The sequence below is a fragment of the Lates calcarifer genome, linkage group LG13 (genome assembly GCF_001640805.2).
Source record: "Lates calcarifer isolate ASB-BC8 linkage group LG13, TLL_Latcal_v3, whole genome shotgun sequence".
In the NCBI taxonomy this organism is placed as follows: domain Eukaryota; kingdom Metazoa; phylum Chordata; class Actinopteri; family Centropomidae; genus Lates; species Lates calcarifer.
In genome coordinates, this window is record NC_066845.1 from 25,512,530 (window position 1) to 25,532,284 (window position 19,755).

At 40.0% G+C, this 19,755-nt stretch overlaps 1 protein-coding gene across 2 annotated transcripts in view; it reads right to left on the reverse strand.

Moving 5' to 3' along the window:
* Positions 1-19,755, reverse strand: part of fras1 (Fraser extracellular matrix complex subunit 1) — a 222,655-nt gene that overhangs the window by 116,678 nt on the left and 86,222 nt on the right. For both annotated transcript variants that reach the window (XR_001960653.2, XM_018673668.2), the window contains exons 8-12: positions 17,453-17,554; positions 14,761-14,952; positions 12,339-12,428; positions 10,034-10,181; positions 1,249-1,392 (exon numbers count right to left, since the gene is read on the reverse strand). Coding sequence is in view for 1 of the 2 variants with exons in the window: in XM_018673668.2 (XP_018529184.1) it covers positions 1,249-1,392; positions 10,034-10,181; positions 12,339-12,428; positions 14,761-14,952; positions 17,453-17,554 (676 nt within the window). In the remaining variant the exon portion in view is untranslated. The remainder of the gene's footprint in view (positions 1-1,248; positions 1,393-10,033; positions 10,182-12,338; positions 12,429-14,760; positions 14,953-17,452; positions 17,555-19,755) is intronic.

The following is a 19,755-nucleotide window of genomic DNA, read 5'->3' on the forward strand; positions in this document are numbered from 1 at the left end:
ATTCAAGTGTTTTCTTAAGTGTGGAGACGCTGTTAAGGATTCAGCATTAGCAGCTGAGGCTACAAAGTTAATACCTTTATCTGTGCCTGATAGCTTTCATGGCATTGGGGCGTTTGGTGTTTACAGCTTCATGAATAGCTGTGGGCATCGAGTGTCTGGCTCGCAAGGAGAACAGGTCAATGGGATGGGAGAGCGGCGGCTGGTAGGAATTCAATGCAGTAAAAAAAAAAAAACGCTAAGAAGATTACAGCTGTCGCAGGTCAACGCCTGGTCAAGGTGGCGCGGCTGGTTTAGCAAATGTGACCACGAACCCGCCGTGAATACGGGGAAAAAAAAGGCACACAAACTCAATACAGATACACGAACACACAGTTTCACACAAGCCAGATGCAGGCTTAAATTTTAATGCATGCCGGCTGCAGTGGTGCTTCACTTTGACTTTTCCAAAATATTTCCTTTTAAATGTGGAACCAAAGGGTTTGTCTGCTTTCAGCTGCTGATAAGTGAAGGCTAGCTTAAATTTAGTTCCTCTATATGATCAATAATTAAGCGTCTGCAGGGACAGGTGCAGCTCGAGCTCAGAACGTGGATTTAATACATACTGGCAAAACTTTCTATTCCGGTAAAATCTTAACCGATGTAGAAAATGTGAGAGACCACACACACGACGACAAATAACAACAAATCTCACAGTTTTGTTTGATGTCTGACCAGAAGACCAACACAGCCACACCACACACTAACAGATTCACCACCAACAACCAGTCAGAATTCTCAAAACGTGAAATCTCACGCAACTTTAGAGCAAATGCTGAACATGTTTAATATTTATCAGAATCATCTTCTGAGCAGATCGGGGAGGGTAAGATCACTCTGAACGCACCTCACACCACAGGACAATCTGACAAGATAATCTTTAGAACCATCGGATAATCTGGTTTTTGCTGAATTTGATCAGGAGGGGGGATTATCTTGTAGTGTGTACCCTGCTTAAGTTAAGATTCTGAGAGGAAGGTGTGCAGATTTTATGCTAATCAGTTTTAAAGATCACATTTCTTTATTTCCATTATTTTTTCAAAAAAACTGTTGACAGACTCATTCTTTGTCAAGTGGAATCAAACAACAAAAGACAAAACATTTGTCAACTACTATGTGAAAATCCCTGCACTAGTATATTCTAACAGCATGCTGATTCATCTGCAAAGAGCACCATAAGTGATATAAATCGAAGATAAGGGACGGTCTTACCTGCACACACTCGTCCTTCGGCGTAGTAGCCGGCTGGACAGACGGTCAGACAGTGGCCAAGATGGAGGACGGCCTTTGGGTCTCTGCAGCTCTCACAGTGGTCAGGAGTTCCCGAGCATGACAGGCAGTCTGCATGACACTGGACTGGAAAACACACACACACAGAGAATCGGAAAAATTCAATATGTTTGTATTTACAGTAAAAATACAGACACTGGGAGAAGAGATTATATATGCATGACTACAAGCAGACGACACACACACACACACACACACATTCTGGTGCTCAATTTCATGCTAATTTTATTCTATACATCTCAGCAGACACAGTTGGACACAGGACTTGAAGTTACTCACTCACTCCCTCAATGACACACACATTTTAACATTTCATTTTATGCAAATTCTGTCCAACAGATTTGGCTGTGCACTGAAACTCAGTTAGCTGAGGCAGACAGATTTAAAGCAGCAAACATATACACACACATACACACATAATTAAATTTTTTAAACAGATTTCATCCACTACAATTGGGTCTACAGTCAGACTGTGTTAATGGTGGTAAACTGGGTCCTACTGGGAGTCTATGAGTATATGCACAGTCCTCTACTGTAACCTCAGTGTTTAATTGCTTTCCCCGTTCACACTGGTTCCCAGTTGTTGCACCATTTTACTAACAACTTATGAGCACAAGCCTGTTTCTTTCATTTTTGAAGCTTTTTATGATCCAATTTTTCTGGTTGTGGCACAGGAAGATGATGTTACAATTCTCAAAAAGGTTTCATTGGTCAATACACTGGTGCAGGGATGATGTATTTTTGTAGTCCAACCTGGAAATTAGCATCACCGTGATTCCCTCTCCAAAGCCAACTAAAGATACTTAAAGCGTGGTCTGGAACCACACTTAAGTGTGAGATTTGTCAAAAGTCAATGCCAGCTGACCCATTTTTCTCACCTCTCGAGCAGTTACCATATATTGCACTAGCTGTTATATCATGATTGTTTTAGGTGATTAAAAATAGAGCTGCTGCCTGACTACACTCCCCAAGCGATAATGAAGAGGGGAGCCATATTAATACACGTCTTATCTGCAATACTGGCTCATAATATTTCATACCAGATGAGACCCATTTAAACTGCCCTGCGTTAACCACAGCTCGATGAAATACCTGGGACAGTGGAATGATTGCTGAGTTATGCCAATTTATTTTATATCCAGGAAATGTTTCAGTTCAGGTTCAAGAAGAACCTGGACGAATGAATCTAGATCTAAGACATAGCAAAGAGTGTCATCAGCGTATAAAAAGAGTTTATGTTTTCTTCTACCTGTTTGTGATAAATAATGTAAATAAAATAGGGGAAAGGGAGCTCCCTGCTCAGTACCTCTATTCAATATAAAAAAAGGGAAATCTTGCTAATTAAAGAGTTCCTCTACTAAAACTTTTCTAAAACACAAAATATAAAGAAAAAACTCCACTCGGCCATAATCAAATGCCTTCTTTGCATCAAGTGAAAAGGCTGCAACTGCATAAACTTTTCTATGACTTTCATAACTAAGTCCATACACTTGTGACCTAAAAACTTTATTCCTTCTGGGTTTGTTAGAGTTGTTTTTTATTATTATTTTTAACTAAGGAGAGTAAAGAGAGGGCATAAACATCCTGTTTTCCTCCAATTTACTGTGGAGAAAAGTGGCTGAAATTCATCCTTAAAAACAATAAGTGTATGAAACAAGATGGAGGGACACTGTGACCCAGGTTCTTTTGAAAACTACCCGGATTTTCAGAATCTGACATACATGTCTCAAAATTTTTAATTGTCATTTCTTGAACTTGAACAACTCCCTCCCAAAAACTCCCATCAGCATCTGAAACTACACAATCAGGGGTGGCAGCAATAACGAGGGAATGCATGCAGTCTGTTGTCAAACAATACATGGAGATACTTGCACTTGATTGCACTGTGATTACTCCATTCATTATGGGAATTGAGTAGAGGGCATTGAGTAAATAAACTGCTTGCTGCTTGTAGAAATGCGACTGCTGGATCAGATTAATGTGACAACTGCAGAACAGAAAAGACGAGAGGACCTAAAGGAGAAAAGACTATGAGGTGGAAAAAGAGGGAAAAAAGGTGAAGTAGTTGAAGAGAACATGAGAAAGATGGAGGCGAGACTTCAACCCTGATGGCCAATAAGACTGTCAGTAATCCAGAACATACTGCTCTAAGTATCTCCATCTCTCTTTTCCCTCACTCTAGTACCCCTCATTATTCCCTTTCTCTGTCTTCTTTATCCTTTACAGCTTCAATTTTTTTTGTCTCCCATCCATTTCTTTTCCATCTGCCGGTCACTCTCACTCTCTTTTTGACCTTTACTTTTCATCCCAGCATCATCCACCGTCTTTCTTCCAGTCCAGGGGGAAAGTGGAGCTGAGGAAGGAGGAAGTCGAGTGATAAAAGTGGGGAACTGAGATACTTAGCGGTGCGAGTTCTGGCCCAGTGACGGGATTATTGGCTGTTTATCTCTCTATTCAGCTGTGGCAAATGCCTCACCTTGCGATAATGTAGAAATCTGCATATATTCAGGTATTTGCAGCAGGATGCACTCATCATGCATCTATCCTGAACTCTGAATGTTAAACAGTGGAAACAAATGAGTATATTTTAATACAAAACTCCACCTGACTTGTTACAAGATCATTTCTTGTTCGCTCTGACAGCTGAGAGCAAACCAGAATTGGATTTTTCCCTCTTGAGGATAAAGTCATATTACAGCACAAGTTCAACAATCACACTCTTTGATAGGAGCCGTTGTTTACACAAGGCTGCCTTGACTGCTCGCACACTGTACTTTAATTTCCTCACAAGCGTAGCGAGCCCGGATCCCTGAAGCACAAAATTAAAAACTGCAGCCGTGATTAACAGCACAGTCGCACGGAATAATAAAAAAAAAACAAAAAACAACTGATGCAGAGGAGTGGATCCAGCCACAATTAACTGCACAGCTTCACCTGATTATGACAAAAGCTGGGTGAGAGAATTTCTCAATGTGTGAAGCTGCAGATGTGCTCACATTTAGCTGGAGCGTCAACCAGCATCGTTAGAAAAATAAGTCACCTGCCAATTTGATTGTTAGCACCAACTTAACCTCCAACTGAGAATGGCTACCTGCCACAGTAGCTTGGAAAATAAACCAATTTACCAACCGCAGCCAATATTTACCAGCATTTGGCTGGAGATTCGTGGTAATTTCACACCCTGATCCCCTCCCCCCCTAAAAAAGCTGGGTAAATTTTCAATCATGAGTTTCTTTATTTGAGACAATAAAGCTCCAAACAGGATCAAATCCATTCAATTCTTCCAAACTCTGCTGATTAAAGTGGATGAAATTATGGTGAGGGGATTAAGTGACTAAACTGTGAGCCAGATTGAAATTCATGGATTCATATTTGTCAAACATCTCAGAATCTCTCCTGGGAATCAGACTGAAAAAGGACTGCTTCTCTGAGAATTTGTAACGTCTCTGTTTATTGACTCTCTTAGCCACAAAGTGGAAAATTAAAATGCTGAACTGTAGAAATTCTGGTTGTGGTTTTGAAAATCATGAAGAGCAGAAAGAAGCACCATTGCAGGCAGCCAAGTAACTTAACCTAAAGTTACCTAAGTTATGCAAAACTAAGCAACAATGCAAAAGTATGATGACAAAATTAATGAAGAGCTTGAATCTCACAATATAACATTTGCACAGTAGACTGTAAGTAAACACTGTCAGGGAACTGGCTCAGAAATAAATGTATATGCAAATTAAAAAGTGGGAAATGTAAGTATGTCTTTGTGAAACTGTCTAAGTCAGGTATTTCTATGTGACAGAACCATGTAAAATTTATGTAGCATGTTGGGGAAATTTAAACATTATCTGACAGGGCTGTCACTTAAAAAAAAAATAATCCAAGACTGAATAAAGACTGGTCGTTAGAGAGTCGACAAACAGTCTTGTCTTTATTCGTAACTTTGCGATCCACAGTATAGAACCCACAAAATATCTCCACATGCTGTTTCTCAGATGTTTTGGTGCTGTGATCGTCTGCTCAGGACGGCTCTACTCGCTATCATCCTCCATTTTCACAACAACACAACACTGTATCACCATTAGCTTAGTTTACTAATAGGGCAAGCAAGATGGAGCGCCCTCTGCTGGATCACAACAGGTCTGCTGCTAGAGTAAAATCTGATGTAGTATTGCAGAGTTGTTGGTTGTGTCCTACCCAAATAATCACAGTTGCAAAGCTGAATTTTCCCTGTTGCCAAAAGGTATTCAGCTGTGGGCTCTTTGGGGAAGGACTGACAGCATCCTGCACAAGTGTAGCCACAAAAAACATTCTGTTTTTGTCATAACAATATCTTTAAATAAGCTTAAGATGCTTCTAAAACATCTCTCCCCGAACATTAAGTCCCTGAATGAGCATATCTCCTGGTAGTCAATTCCTCATCCTAAAAATATGACCAAAATATGTGTCACTCTGAAAATCTACACACTGGTACAAGACAACAATATCTATAGACTCATTTGAGTCAAACCCTGGCAGAGGGGGAACTGTATGCGCAAGTAGGAAGCTCACATCTCCAAGCCTTTCCCACGAGACCTGAACACAGCACGACTTCTGGTTGTAGCCTTCGGCTGCAAGATGCCCAATGAGAAGAGAGGCTGTGGACCTCTGGGCCTGTGGACGAGCCGTGATTAATAGGCTTAAAGGAAGATTTACGGGTCGAAGTTGGAAAAGGGAGAGAAGGAGAGCATATGTTTTCCTTTCCTTTTCTCCCCCTTTTTCTATTTTTAGCCACAAACTGGAAAAAAATTGAATCCAGCCGGGCAGAACACAGAACAACACGGAGTGAAAACACGTCTGTTTCCCGCATCAGTATGTAAATGTGAAGTAAAGAGGGTAAATCATGTTTAAATCATTTTGTTCAGGCATGCATATATGCATTACGGTGCATTATGGGATGTATAAAAACCACTACTGCACAAACATATGAACACACACAGAGGCTGGGAAGTCATGACATAACATGTGCGATGTAATGTGAGTGCAAATATAGAAATCACATATTTGAATTATTCACTCATGGACACATGATAATCACTGTATGTGTCAGCAAAACACACATGATCCTCACACGTGTATGTGTACATGTACAGGACGTTTAAAGACAGAAAGAAAAGGGAGAAGATGAACAGGGGGAAGTTAATGGATGGCGTGAACTCTTCTGCAAAGTGTTTTTGGAGGAGGTTCTTAAATGTGTCTCGAGCTGATAGAAAGACAGATTCAATGAAAAGTGCCCAAGGTGTTTCTCAGAAATGAATCTTTTGAGGCCAGTAAGTCTGAGTGAAGGACTTTCCATTTAATTCTGCTCTCAGTATTGTTCAGGCTTCCCATCAGCTAGCGATTTAGGCACTCTTTAAAAAGGTCAGAAAGAAAGAAAGAAAGAAAGAAAGAAAGAAAGAAAGAAAAAGAATCAGAAAAGTTTAGGCAGGAAATGTCTGCTTGATGGAACTGTTAAATTCAACGTTACAACCAACGAAAAACTGTTGTCAGGTCCAGCTTCACAGAGTTTCTCCTGTTTTCAAGCTAGCTAACCTAGCTAACATTAGCAGTTAGCAACCGCTTCCCTTGTGTCTTTCCTTCTGAGTAGTTTTTTTGGGCTTTTGGAGAGCTTTGGTGAAGTTGGACGTGGAAACAGCATTTTTGTCGGCCGTGACTTCAGATTTATTAAGTGAACTTCACCGTTATTCCACCTAAGCTGGAAGCAGAGCCAAGTCGATGTCTGGTATAAATAGGAGAGCTGCTAAAGCAGAACAGACGCCGACAGACACTGAGGCTGATGTGTTGCACCTCACACCTCTGATTCCAAAATGCATTATGCCAGCTTTGTGAAGACTGTTTTTGTCGTGTACTTTCACACAGAACGGTGAAAAAGTTTTTTGTTTTTTTTCAGAAGTTGTTTGATTTTTCTGAGCTTTTGCACTGTGAATAAAAGCATCACAATCACACAGACTTATGTACAGAGCTTGAGTAAATGGACCTAATTACTTTCCACCACTGCCTTTATTAGGAATTTAAGTGTGGGTTTAATGCAGCTGTGTTTTATGTTTACTGCTGCTGCTATGAATTCCTCATTTACCCTTTCATGATGCTAAAGCCACTTACTGATTGTTGTGAAGTATTAGAAATGTCTCTCACTTTTTCCTGCATCACAACAACATCACTAAATCTCTGTTTGGACCTGGACTCTGCTGTTAAACTGCCATTATCATAACAAACTACCTGCACATGAACTTAATTCACAGGAGACCGATTTGCTAAACGAGTTGGAAATTAAGTGAACGGAGCAGCAAAGCCACAGCGCGAGCTCGTGCATGTCATTAATAGCCGATGTGGTGTTTTGTTAATCTGTTGAATTAAACATAACTTTCAGTCCAAATCAGATATTTCTACTGAACACGCCGGAGCCCTCAGATGCAAAAAATAACCGGCTACTTCAGGATATTACATTTTATAGGTTTCCCCTGTTGTTTACTTGGACTAATTAGATTGTGTATTTGCCTGAGAATTTACAGTGTTTTTAGCTTTTTGACACTTTAATATGCTGCTGCAGGAAGAATGCTCTAAAGAAAACTGTTGGGGGACGACAAAATAACTTCATCTAATCCAACCTCGTAAAACTATCGTCATCCCAAACACTCCGATTGTAAAGTGCAATAAAAAACGTCTCCCTTTTCCCAACTGTAATCATTCACTCATGCAGCCAAACTTAATTGTAAGTCTTCATAAATCTAATTACCTGTCGGGGTATTTATCTGTATGAGAAAATAACATACGTTTGTTTAGTTATAATTGCTGACAGGCTGCATTCTGACAGACATTAGTTTCCTTTCTTAATTTGTGGTATTTCCTGATGAAACAGGTTGAGTGGAAAGAAAGGAAAGAAAATCCTGAGTTGGATTTTTTTTTTTTTACTTCCACCCCTCTGGGACTGAGGTCACCATTACAGCTACAGCATATCACAGTAAAAGCTTATTTTTGCATTCATTAATTGTTAAGTAGGTGTATATTCTGCTGTGGAAAATTGGCCCAAAACAAAGTGAAAGTCATTTTTCATTTCATGTAACTTTAAGGCCCCAGGGAGGCGAGGAACAGCTCTGTGTTTGGACAGGTTTTTAAAACTATCCCCGCTCTGTCAAAACTGACTCAACTTCAACTGATGCCTTCATTGTTTGAGAAATCATTTTAAAAAGAACAAAAAGGACTAAGAAATACAAAGCATATCGTTTCAATTTGTATCAGAAGTGGATGTAAAGACGACAAAGGGCATCACAGAGAGAAAAAAGTACTGGTTGAAGTAACAGCAGCTTCATAATTTGAGGGTTTTAATCAAAGCCGGAGTTAAAAGCAGCGACAGACTGAGGGTAGTTCATGTTGACTCTGTGTGACTGTTCCACTCTCCGTCCTCGGGGCGACGGCGTGCTGGAACATACAGAGCAGCTTGGCCAGCGCTGCCCTCCTCCTCCCCAAGGACAATTTGGATTTTGTCCTCTGAGTGCTGTCTATAAAGTCTCTCTGTTTATGAGGCTCCCTCCCACTCTCTGCTTTATTCATCCAACCAGCTTCTCATTTACATATTCTGTATTTTTAGCACATAATTAAAGATTATTTATATACCAGCAGCACCTTTGAGCAGATACACCCATTCACACCTGAGCTTCTCCAACATTAGCAGCTTGTGCCTTTGTTGCTGTTTAAAGATAAGAACGTGTAATAATTGCTTTTTTTTATTGTAGTGTGATATAAAACAAAGATTCATTCCCCGTTGTCTGTAATACCCTGAAGACTGCGACACTGCAACACCAGCAATTCCCTATCGTTAGCTTCGGAGTGGAGTCCACTGCCGTTACAAACCGACTCCAAGCAGTTCACTTAAGGTGTGACAAAGATTTTTGGATTTTTACGAACAGAACCTTTTAGTAGGAGGATGCTTGTTTCTGATTTACTTTAATGATAAACTGATAACTTCCTTCTTTGTTCACAGTGGCTTTAAATGAAAGAATCTGAGCAGAAATACCCAAACTGAAACAAAACACACGTATTTGTGAAGTATATTTCACATTTTATACATGTGTGTTGCTTTATTTTTTGTATTCTAATAGCTGCTGATACACAACAGGTGGAGATGTACAGATAAATTCAATCCACAGAGTTTTATAGTGTCAATCCCACAGAATCAAAGAGTGAGAACAACTTGTTTCTTCAAACCCTAATTCTGCTCCAGCAATCAGCAATCATACAGCGAGAAAATCAATCAAAGAAGAGGCAGAGAGACCAATTTCTGCAGCCGCAGAAGTGGAAAACACAATGTAGCTACAAAAAAACGATAGATTCAGTGTCACATTCACGTACTTGTTCACTACTGAGTCATACTTTTATGGCTCTGAACACATTTTTTGTGTAGGTGAAGCTGAACATATAATGAAATTTGAGGGATACCTGCGAACAAATTAAAACTAAATGTGCTAAATATCACAGGTTTGTGAAGCTGCTTCAAAAGAAAAAAAAATATTCATCTAAAATGAGCAGACTTTAAAAACAGACCTGTGTTAAACGAAGGAGAGACCTTAACCTGTCAAAGTCACCGACAGACGCCGACAGAGCGAGACCTGTGTGATGTGCGTTGTCAAAGACAGGGTTTGAAACAGCAGCAGCCAGCGTCCTTTTAGCAGCGACTTACCTTGGTGGCACTCTGGGCAGCATCGGCCCTCCTGGGTGACAGCCAGGGTGCCGGGCGGGCAGCTGGGGCATGACCGCAGATAACAAGTCACCCGGGCATCACGGCATTCGCACTCGCGGCAGCTGCCATCAGACCACTGAGCCATGTCCTGAAAACACAGGGGGGGAAGTGGAGAGAGAGGAAAACAGCTGATTAAACCTGCAGAGGTTTAAGTTCTTATTATGCACAAAGTGAAACGGTGGCAGAGACGTTTACAGAGGATGGACAGACAGTTGAAAACACCAACAACAGAGGAGTTTAACTTTGAAGAAGCTGAATCACAATTAAAAAAAAGGAAGCCACAAAGACCAGGCACTGAGCTGAATGCTAATAAGCTGCAGTTTTAAAAAGAAGCCTCACAGTCACAACGTTTATATACGTTTTCAAAGCAGAGAGAGAGTGAAGAGACAGAAACCCACCGAGGACAGATGTTTAGTCAAATGGGAGCAGGAGCATCAGTCACAAAAATGGATTCAACGCAGAAAAGTTTTCTGAATCCTTTAAATCCGACTTTTTTCCTGAATAATCTGGTGTCAGGTCACAGCTCGCAGACAAGGACAGACACTTCTGATCACAGGACAAAATCAAAACTTTTCAGAGTGTCACGATTTCAGAGGTTTTTAATAGCAGGGCTCCCATTCACAAACCACTTGAATCCAAGGCTCAGCACAAAACCAGCGGCCCTGAGTGACGGAGGACAGAAGCTGGAAACCTTCAGCGTCTGTTATCTCATCAGGACGTAGCCGCTCGTCTGTGCAGTTGCGTAAGAGAAGCAAACACCTTATATCTGCCATCGTCCTCCAGATTCCCTGAGCTGATCTAAACATGACTGAACTGACGGAGGCTTTCCTAACTGAAGAGACACACCAACAAGTCTACTTCCAAACTGTTTTCTAGCAGATAATAAAAAAAAATATAGATATTAATTATTCTTTTTAATATATATTTATGTCATAGACGATGTGATTCTCAGTAAAACGTGAGTAAACATGAATTTATTTGCACACATTAGTGCCTCAGGACAGAACATGTGGATTTGCCACTCGCACTGAAAAAGATGATGCATTCAAGAACAAGAGAGAGTGACTTTAATGGAGTTTAGTACTTATATACTTAGATGAACTTAGCTAGCTATTTTCAATGGTTTTAGGCAGCACAGAAAAAGATGCAGGTTCATATCAGGGTGTTTCTTACTCATCTATTTAGCTGGGTGAAGATAGCTAGCTAAGCTTAGCTTTATTAGCCATAGCTGGACTGTTCTAGCTTGGGATCCTGTGCTCTTGTTCATTAGGTGACTTCTGTGGCAAAATAAAAATAATTTCTCATTTTCCCTGTGATAACATAAAACAAGAAGAAAAAAATAGTAGTTGTCTTTTTTCCGATTTCATTCTTCCAAAACGAAAATTGGAAAACAGCTTGTTTTTTTTTGTGGTTTCTTATAAAATATAAATAAAAACTTATAAAACTTATAAAATAAGTTTCAGTTTATTATAAATATTATATTATAAACCTGCTAAAGTGCCTTTAAATCAAGTGTCATTGTTATTCTAAGAGCCAGTAATCATCTAGACACAAAACTGTTGCTTTAAACTTTCAGACAAGCGTCTCCTAAAGCTGTAACACTGATGTACTGATGTGTAGGTGTGTAATAAGTATGCAGCACCTACGTGTTTGTGTTTACTACCAGCAAGATGAATTCCTCAGGCAGACAAAGAAATATCTTTTCCAAAAGGATAGTATATCTCTCTCTGCACTTGCTCCGAGCCTCGGCCGTGGCTGACCATCCTGCAGCATTTCACGAGCATTTCCCCCAAGGCGGAAAATGTTAAAAATTAAAGCCTTTGCATTCTGGGTTTCCAGAGCTGGCCTATAAATAATGAAGCTGACTACACTCTAAAGGATGGGGGCCAGAATAATAAAGAAGGAGATTCTTGTTACAGGCTACATCCAAAGTAGTTTGATAGCTCTGTCCAAAAACAAACATTTAGTCTGCCTCACTGCAACTTTAATTATCAGTGTTTAGAGTGTGTATTTATGTATTTATATCCATCTTAATATTGATGTATTTGGTTGTTTGTGTAGCAGCCTCCTCTGCAGTGAGACTTTATGCCACTTACTTTCTTTTTTCTTCTGAGAATAGGGAGTTTACAGAAGCCCTGTAGTGTCTTTGTCTCACCCACTCAGCTTGGATTCTTGCAGTTTTTCCTCTCATGTTTATGTGCAAACCTGGCTCAAAGTAACAAATCAAGATCCACGATGTTAGTACCTTGTAGGATTTCCCCTCGTACACACAGGAAGGTTTCACGGAGGAGCACTCCAGGCAGCATTTCCCCGGCAGCTGAGCGAGTTCTGATCCCTAAAAAACAGAAAAATATATCAAATTTCATTTGATTTTCTCACGAAGTTACATTTCATATAGAGATTTTCTATTTAAATCTACAGGGAAAAAAAGACAGAGCAGCTGCAAGAGCTGTTGACAGAGCCACAAAGACTGTGGTTGATTATTTATTTTAAATGCTAAGTAATATCATCATGTTCGACAAATATCTGTCAACAATCTTCAGTTTTAATGGTTCAATGCATGATTTCTAGTTGAACCTGTAACAATAAACCATATTTCATTTTCCAGCTAAGAAACAGACCCAAAATAAGACCTGAAAAACTTTGATAGAAATTACAAAAGAAGTTATAAGCTTTGCACATCACAATGTTAATTTGCCACTAATGGAATTTCCTGATGCTCAGAATTCCTTAAAGCTCCATTATGATTCATTATTAGTGCAGGTGGCATCATAAGGAACCATAAACCCTCCTACTGTAACTGTACCCCTGTGCCTTTCTCTGCCTGTTGACCCACACTTGTCATTAAACCCATAACCTTGTCTTAATAGTTTTGCACACCGGCTCACACAGGGTGAAACCTGCACGGCTCTGATCTTCTTAGCAGAGTGACCTTGTTCCATTCAGAGCTGGACGGACGCCAGTTATGCTACTTACGGCTAATGACACTTACCAGCTGTAATTATCAGCGTACAGCGTGATTAATGAGGGCTTATTTGGTCGTGGCAGGGGATATTAAAGCAATATTATTAAATCGGCTTGACATAGGAAAACACTGGATGAGGTGTTGAGACGACGCGGCGTCAGAAAAATGGGTCATTTTAGCTATGGCTAATAACCTTAACAAATCCTTTGTTTGTTTTGTCCCACACAAAAACATCCTCCCACCAATGTCCTACATTCCTAACTGGGCCAGGTCTGATGAGCATGTCTTCACATGAAGGCTACTACTGATGCCTCTGTTGTATTCGTCTGAGGGTGTTTCTACGCTGAGTCGCAGTTTTCTGTGTCTCTAGCACAAGTTTCCACACAGATCATCAGGGTTTCGTGTCGTCTTTCAGTCCACTTCATCTTCACTGAGTGAATTATCTGTGATGGAAGCAGCCGACCGCCTTCTCCCTGCTCCGGCCAACCTTGTTTTCCCCCTAAATATCGATGAAGATCGTTACATCGGACCTGAGCTGGTAAATTTCTCTGCAGCACGTCAGACACTGTGAACAAACTAAGCGTGACATCTCCCATTAACTTTTTAGTGGTCCATCTGAAGGCCAGGAAATGGGATTTCTGGGAGCTGACACGTTGCATTTTTGGGGGGTGAGAGGAAAAGGTTCAGCAGGTGGGAGGTCTGGCAGGAAAAGAAGGCTCGTGTTGTCTGGAAGCAACAATGATGCTGCAAGAAAGACGATCATAAAACACATGCACAGATCGACATGAGTGGAAACACAGAGCTTCAGGCTGTGGATTCAAACAGAGCGGTGGACTCAACCTGTTGAATGTTCTGTCTCCCCTTGTGTTGATTAAAAAAGAGACAAAAAGCCTAAAAGTTCATTGAAACACACCGTGAACAATCACAAAGTGCTAAAAAGCTGAGCTGCCTTTGCAGTTTCTCACTTTATTCTTAGGAAATGTTGATTTTCAGCAGTCGGGATGATTACATGTTTGGCATCCTGATATCTGCTTGTAAAAAAGACGCTGCTTGTTTCCTGAACCTTCCACAATACAAGACAGGTATGTAGATATAGTAAATTATATTTATGCCATGGAAAGGATTAGGATTTGAACTTGGCTAATGAGCAAACAGACAAGGGTCAGTCCAGTCTGAATAATACATCCATGAGTTTAAAAAACAACCTTTAGGTCGTCTCGAGCTTCTAGTGGTCATAGTTTATTATTGTAACTATAATAACAAAGGGTCTCTATACTTATGGAAGCACTTATTCTAAACCTAACCAGACTATAACTGATGATGGTCTTATAGGTTTCAGGACTTGTTGGTTTGACAGCTTATTAAACACAAAAACACAGCAGAGTAGTTAATAACACTATGAGACGAGGCTTTTACAAGTATGGAAACAGATTTTACAGAGTAATCTGCTCAGGACACTGTTTTCTTGTTCTAGCCTCTCCATCAGGGCTCCCGCAGTGGCTTCATTGAAATAAATGAGGAGGTTGCGTTTTTTCTTGCAGAGTCTGTCGGTGTGAATACCGCCTGCTGTTAATTCAGACAGAAAAACTGCAGCTCTGTGGCTCAGCCCACAACCATTTAACAAAAGAAAAGTTATTTGTTTAAAACTCACATCTGCAAAAACAGATTTTCTTTTTTTTTTTTTTTTGTCTTTCTGGCTCACCTGTAGGCATTCGACGCGACCGCACTCGGCCCTCTGACAGAGCACCTGACCCCGGTTGCAGCTGCAGAACTCGCAGCCGGTGCCGTTCCACATGTCTCCATGGTAACGCACCTCATCCTCGTACAGGCAGCTCCCCTTGGCGGCGGCGCACTCGTCGCAGCACTGGCCGGGGCGTTTCACTTTGGTCTGACCCTGGAGAGGAAGAAGCAGCACAGATACAGACTGAAACTGTGAGACGAGACAAAGAGAATCCGAGGAGCTTTAAAAAAAAAAACGCTGCGTTTGTGTGTGTGTGTTTGTGACAGATAAAGAGGACGGAGGGGAGAGTTTGTGTTGCATCATTAAGGCAAAAACACAACAAACAGTTTGGACCATCAAGACAAGCTCTCGCGACTTTATTTGAAAGCGCTGAGAGGTGTAGATTTCCTGACACTGCAGATGTAACGTCTGAATCTCACAGAGAAGCAGACAGTTTACGTCGTTATAGAAAACTCCACCAAAAGTTCAGGCGGTGCATTCAAAGTCTCTCCCAATCATGTCCCTGATTTTGTGAATCATTTATTCTGACATTCATTCACAGAACAGAGCAGGTAGTTATTAGCTAACTGGGCTTATTTCAGAGTGGTGGTTTAGAGGTTTTGAGCCCACTGGGATCCTCTCTTTGCAGTGCTGGATTTCTCTCTTTTTATTTTATTTTTTTGGCTGCTATCATCAGTGGAGGGAGGGAATAAGCTGTTAAAACGTCCTCAGCTGTGCTCAAATCAAAGCTGAGAATATATATACATATTTTTGCTTTAAGTTAAAGTTTAAAAAAGATGTGGAAACTTTGAGTGAAAGAGCAAAGTGCTTCAAAAAGGTTTCTCTGGCTTCACAGCAGCAGGAACCCTGATAAGCGTTTCCCTCTTCCTCTTTATAGGTTTTATACAGTCTGAGCTCTATATGCCTTTGACTGCTCTGTGTGTTCAGTATATGACAGAAATAGTGTGTGGGAAATCAGGGGTAAAACAGATTTCATATCCTCTATTTAAGGAGTTTTACATCCCTCCCTTGTCCCAGCACATTCAGTTCAGTGTCTTTATTTAACGAGCAATAAACTTGAAAATATCTCTTTTTTTAATCACACAGACTCTTTATTATCAGCTGTATCATATCTCTTTAATGACTTCTATTGCTTTATTGTGTCTTTATTGATTTTATGCTGCCTTCCTCTTGTGGTGCAACAAACACCTGAAATGAGCTGAATTGTGTAGATTAACAGGAGAAAATGGTCTTTTCTGAAGTAGTTTAAAGGATTAGACCATTTGTATTTTTTAACTGGCAACAAATCCTATGAAAAGATCAAAAATGACAATTAATTGATCTATTAAAACATTGGTGCAGGAATGACGTCATGTGACCGTGGTGTAGTTGGTTTATAGCCTAACATTAGCTTCTTACTTCTGGAGATTGGATTTAGGCTTGTATTTCTCTTATTTTCTGCAATAATCTAAAAGCCAATAAAAGATCCCAGCGGCTTTTTGTCGAGGGAAGCGAGGTGATGCTAACCTCCTCATTCCTGCACCACTCTAGCCTGATACACCTTACTCCTCTGTGCCACAGAGGCTCCTTTGTCGTCCAAAAAATATTAAAAATGCATAAATGAGTCAGGCTGTTGCACTGTATGAGGTGTTCTTACATTAACATTTATTTGACTCAGTCCCACACACACCATCCTGCTGGCCCCAAGTACTGACTAGAGCATCAAATATCTATTAATCCTCCACTTTAAACAGTCTCCAACAAATCCAGTTTTACTTCTGTTTCAGTAAAGTTTGCTAAATCAACCAACAACCAGGAGCATATTGTATCTATTGTCAAAGCTTTACACTGGGCTTGAGTCCGGTATAGAAATGATTTTAAAGTCCTGCTGCTAGTTACTTGGTGGCTTAAGGCTAAAATACATTTTAGAAATGCTTATAGAATATAAACTGAGCTGGGCCTTTAGATCTTCAGTCAGCTGGTCGCCTCCAGTCAGAAGCAAACTCAGCGAGGCTGCGTTTAGAGCCTGGGCTGAAGTTTCTGATGAGTTTAAAATCAGAACTTACAACTTTTCTTTGTGCATTTGATTGTTTAACAATCTGCACTGCACTGGGTTATTTTTTCCATTTTTTACTGCAGTGTAGCAGCACTACAACTTAAACTTTATAGTACTTGTCACTTGTGCTGGTATTAGTGTGTGTTTGTCTGTGTGTAGTCCTTTAATGTTGTGTTGTGCGTCTGGATTGTGTTGTGTGATCCACTCTGACTAAGCTCCAGCACAGAATGGAAGGTGCAAACTGAAATTTGCATACAATTAACAATTAAATGTCAGCCTGTGTGGGTGCCTGTGTGTGTCTGTGTGTGTGTGTGGGTGCCTGTGTGTGTGTGTGTGTGTCTGCAAGGTCTTGCATAGTTAAACGTCTCAGCATCCATTAGAGTTTCAGAACAGAGACAAATGCATGAGGTGAATTCTGGATAAAATGCATGTGTGTGGGCTTGTTTTACTGTATCTGTGGGGACAGAAAACCAGGAGGCCACTATACTTGCGGGGTCAGACAGCTTTGTGGGGTCTGAAATGCTGGACCCCAAGGTTAAGATTTGGTTTTAGGGCTGGGGTATGCATCATGTGAATGACATGTCCCCACAAAGATAGAGAGAGAGAGAGACTACCCACCTTCTCACAGGTGATGTGCCGACAGGTGTGTGTGTGGCATTTAGACTGACCCCGGTCACACACACATGTGGTGCAGGCGTTCTTCTGCCACTGATCACCATGCTGCCAAGAAGCACACACACAAACACAAACAAACACACACACACACAATTAGACCATCTCCAACTACACACTATACACAGTGAATCACAGGCTAAGTGCTGGAAACTCAAAGCTTATTTGAATCCAATGAGCATCGTCTTCTCCATGTGGGGATTCAGAGTAGGCAATGTGAATAGCATACAAATACACACACGGACACACACACATACACACACACAGCAGCTATCAGATGTTAACAAAACTCTCTTTAAGTTCAAAACTTTTCAAACAAATGAGAGCAAAGACGTGAATTAATAAAACAAGAGCAGCAGTTAATATATGACACGTCTGATAATCAATTGTTAAAGTACTTTATGAGATAAAGTTAATTATTTAAAGCTTACATCGTCTAAAAAGCGAGTAAGGGATGTTTTATGTATTTATGCGCTTGAGGACACATTATAATCCAGTACGTTTCTTCTTATTATTACATAACGTTTTTAGTAACCACGATGACGTAAATCCCAAAAAACTGCAAAATATTTCCCATTGAAAACAAATGGGAAGTCGAAGCGAAAATGATCAAACCCACTCCTCTTTTAAGCCACATGATTTCATCATACTTTCACACAGAAACATGGTTGAAACTTTAAATGGTTCACAAGACTTGAGACTTTTTTGTGTTAAATCTACAATTTGATAGCTATTCTTTTTTTTGTTGCAAAATCGCAGTTTAAGTTTTATGTTTTTTAGCTTTTTTTAAACCGTTTCAGAGTTTATAATGGGTGTGTATTGCGCGGAATGTTCCGGGTTAGAATGTGTGACATCATCACCCTCTAACTGCCACCTCTGAATTTTTTTTCCAAAAAATCTCATTCAAACCTCTTTATTTCCCACAATTTCAAACCTACACAGACACTTTATGTATAAAAATGTAGAGAAATTTGTCCTCTCTCACTCAGTGTGACTCTTATTGCAACATGACTCACAGTTTTTTCATAAATTGCCTCCAAGTGCAGAGAGCGCTGACCGACAGTCCCATAGGCTGCCATGTTAAACTGAGCTCTGAAGTTCTAGTTAAAAACAGAGATGGTGGGTGTTTAAAACTGTGATGGAGCCTAAACTGTAAACAGTACGTAAACATATAACACATCAATGTCTTTATTGAAGCCTTGTGGAGCTCACAGTGAAGAAATTTTGCTGATAGGACTTGTATTTTTTGAACTATGACAGCATGTTTGATGGCAAATTTTTGCAGCTGATTACCCTGAATAATCAGAATTTCTCCAGAAATTTTCCTAATCTGTGTCTTTTATTTTGAAAGGCAGGTTATTTTTTTAAAGCACAACTTCTTTATACAGTTTTCTAGCAGAGAAAATCCCTGCTTTATCTCATCAGGACACCAAAGTGAGGCGAGGTTGTCCCACATCTGTTTCAGGCCTTAAATACAGTATAACCTCTGTTTTAATTTGGAGTAATCTCCCTGTAGTTGTCAGGTTAACTTCTAATTTACTTCCTCTTTCAGCTTAAACTGCTCGATGAAATACTGACTGAAGCCTGGAGGTTTATTTCATTATTTCACAAGATGATATTTTTCCCTGATATAACATTTATTACAGCCATTTATCAAGGAGATCAAAACCCAGTATAGCACTCTGAACGGCTCTTTGAACACCACTAACCTGTAAGAAACGTACATGTCAATTAAAATGTAATAATGAACTGCACAGACCTCTTTAAAAGCAGAGTTCAGACAGCGTTGCCTTCACCTGAGCAAACAGACTGAAGAGGTCTGAACAAGCAGCTCTGAACATGTTTAATGTGAATGTTACACACATTTAAATAAAGAACACATGCAGTAATATACCAAGATACAGTCAAATAGATTGTATACACACAAAACAATTAGTCCACCTCAATGAAAAACTATTTTCATGAGTTTTAAAACATCAAACCCTCAGCTCCTCAAAGAACCACTACAACTACAAAAACACACAAACCTAACCTTTGAAACCAAGTGATTATTTTCTTTTTTTGCATTTTCAAACTAAAATGTTCAATTAAAAATATCAAAAGAGTCTGAAGGATGCAAATTATCAGAGATTATAGGAGTCTGACTAATGTGGGTTTCTGAAAACTTCTGCACTGACTCAGTTTTCAGTTTCTTAAAAGCTGACCATTTTAAGGTTTACTGTCATAATCAAGCTCAAAATGGCCCAAAA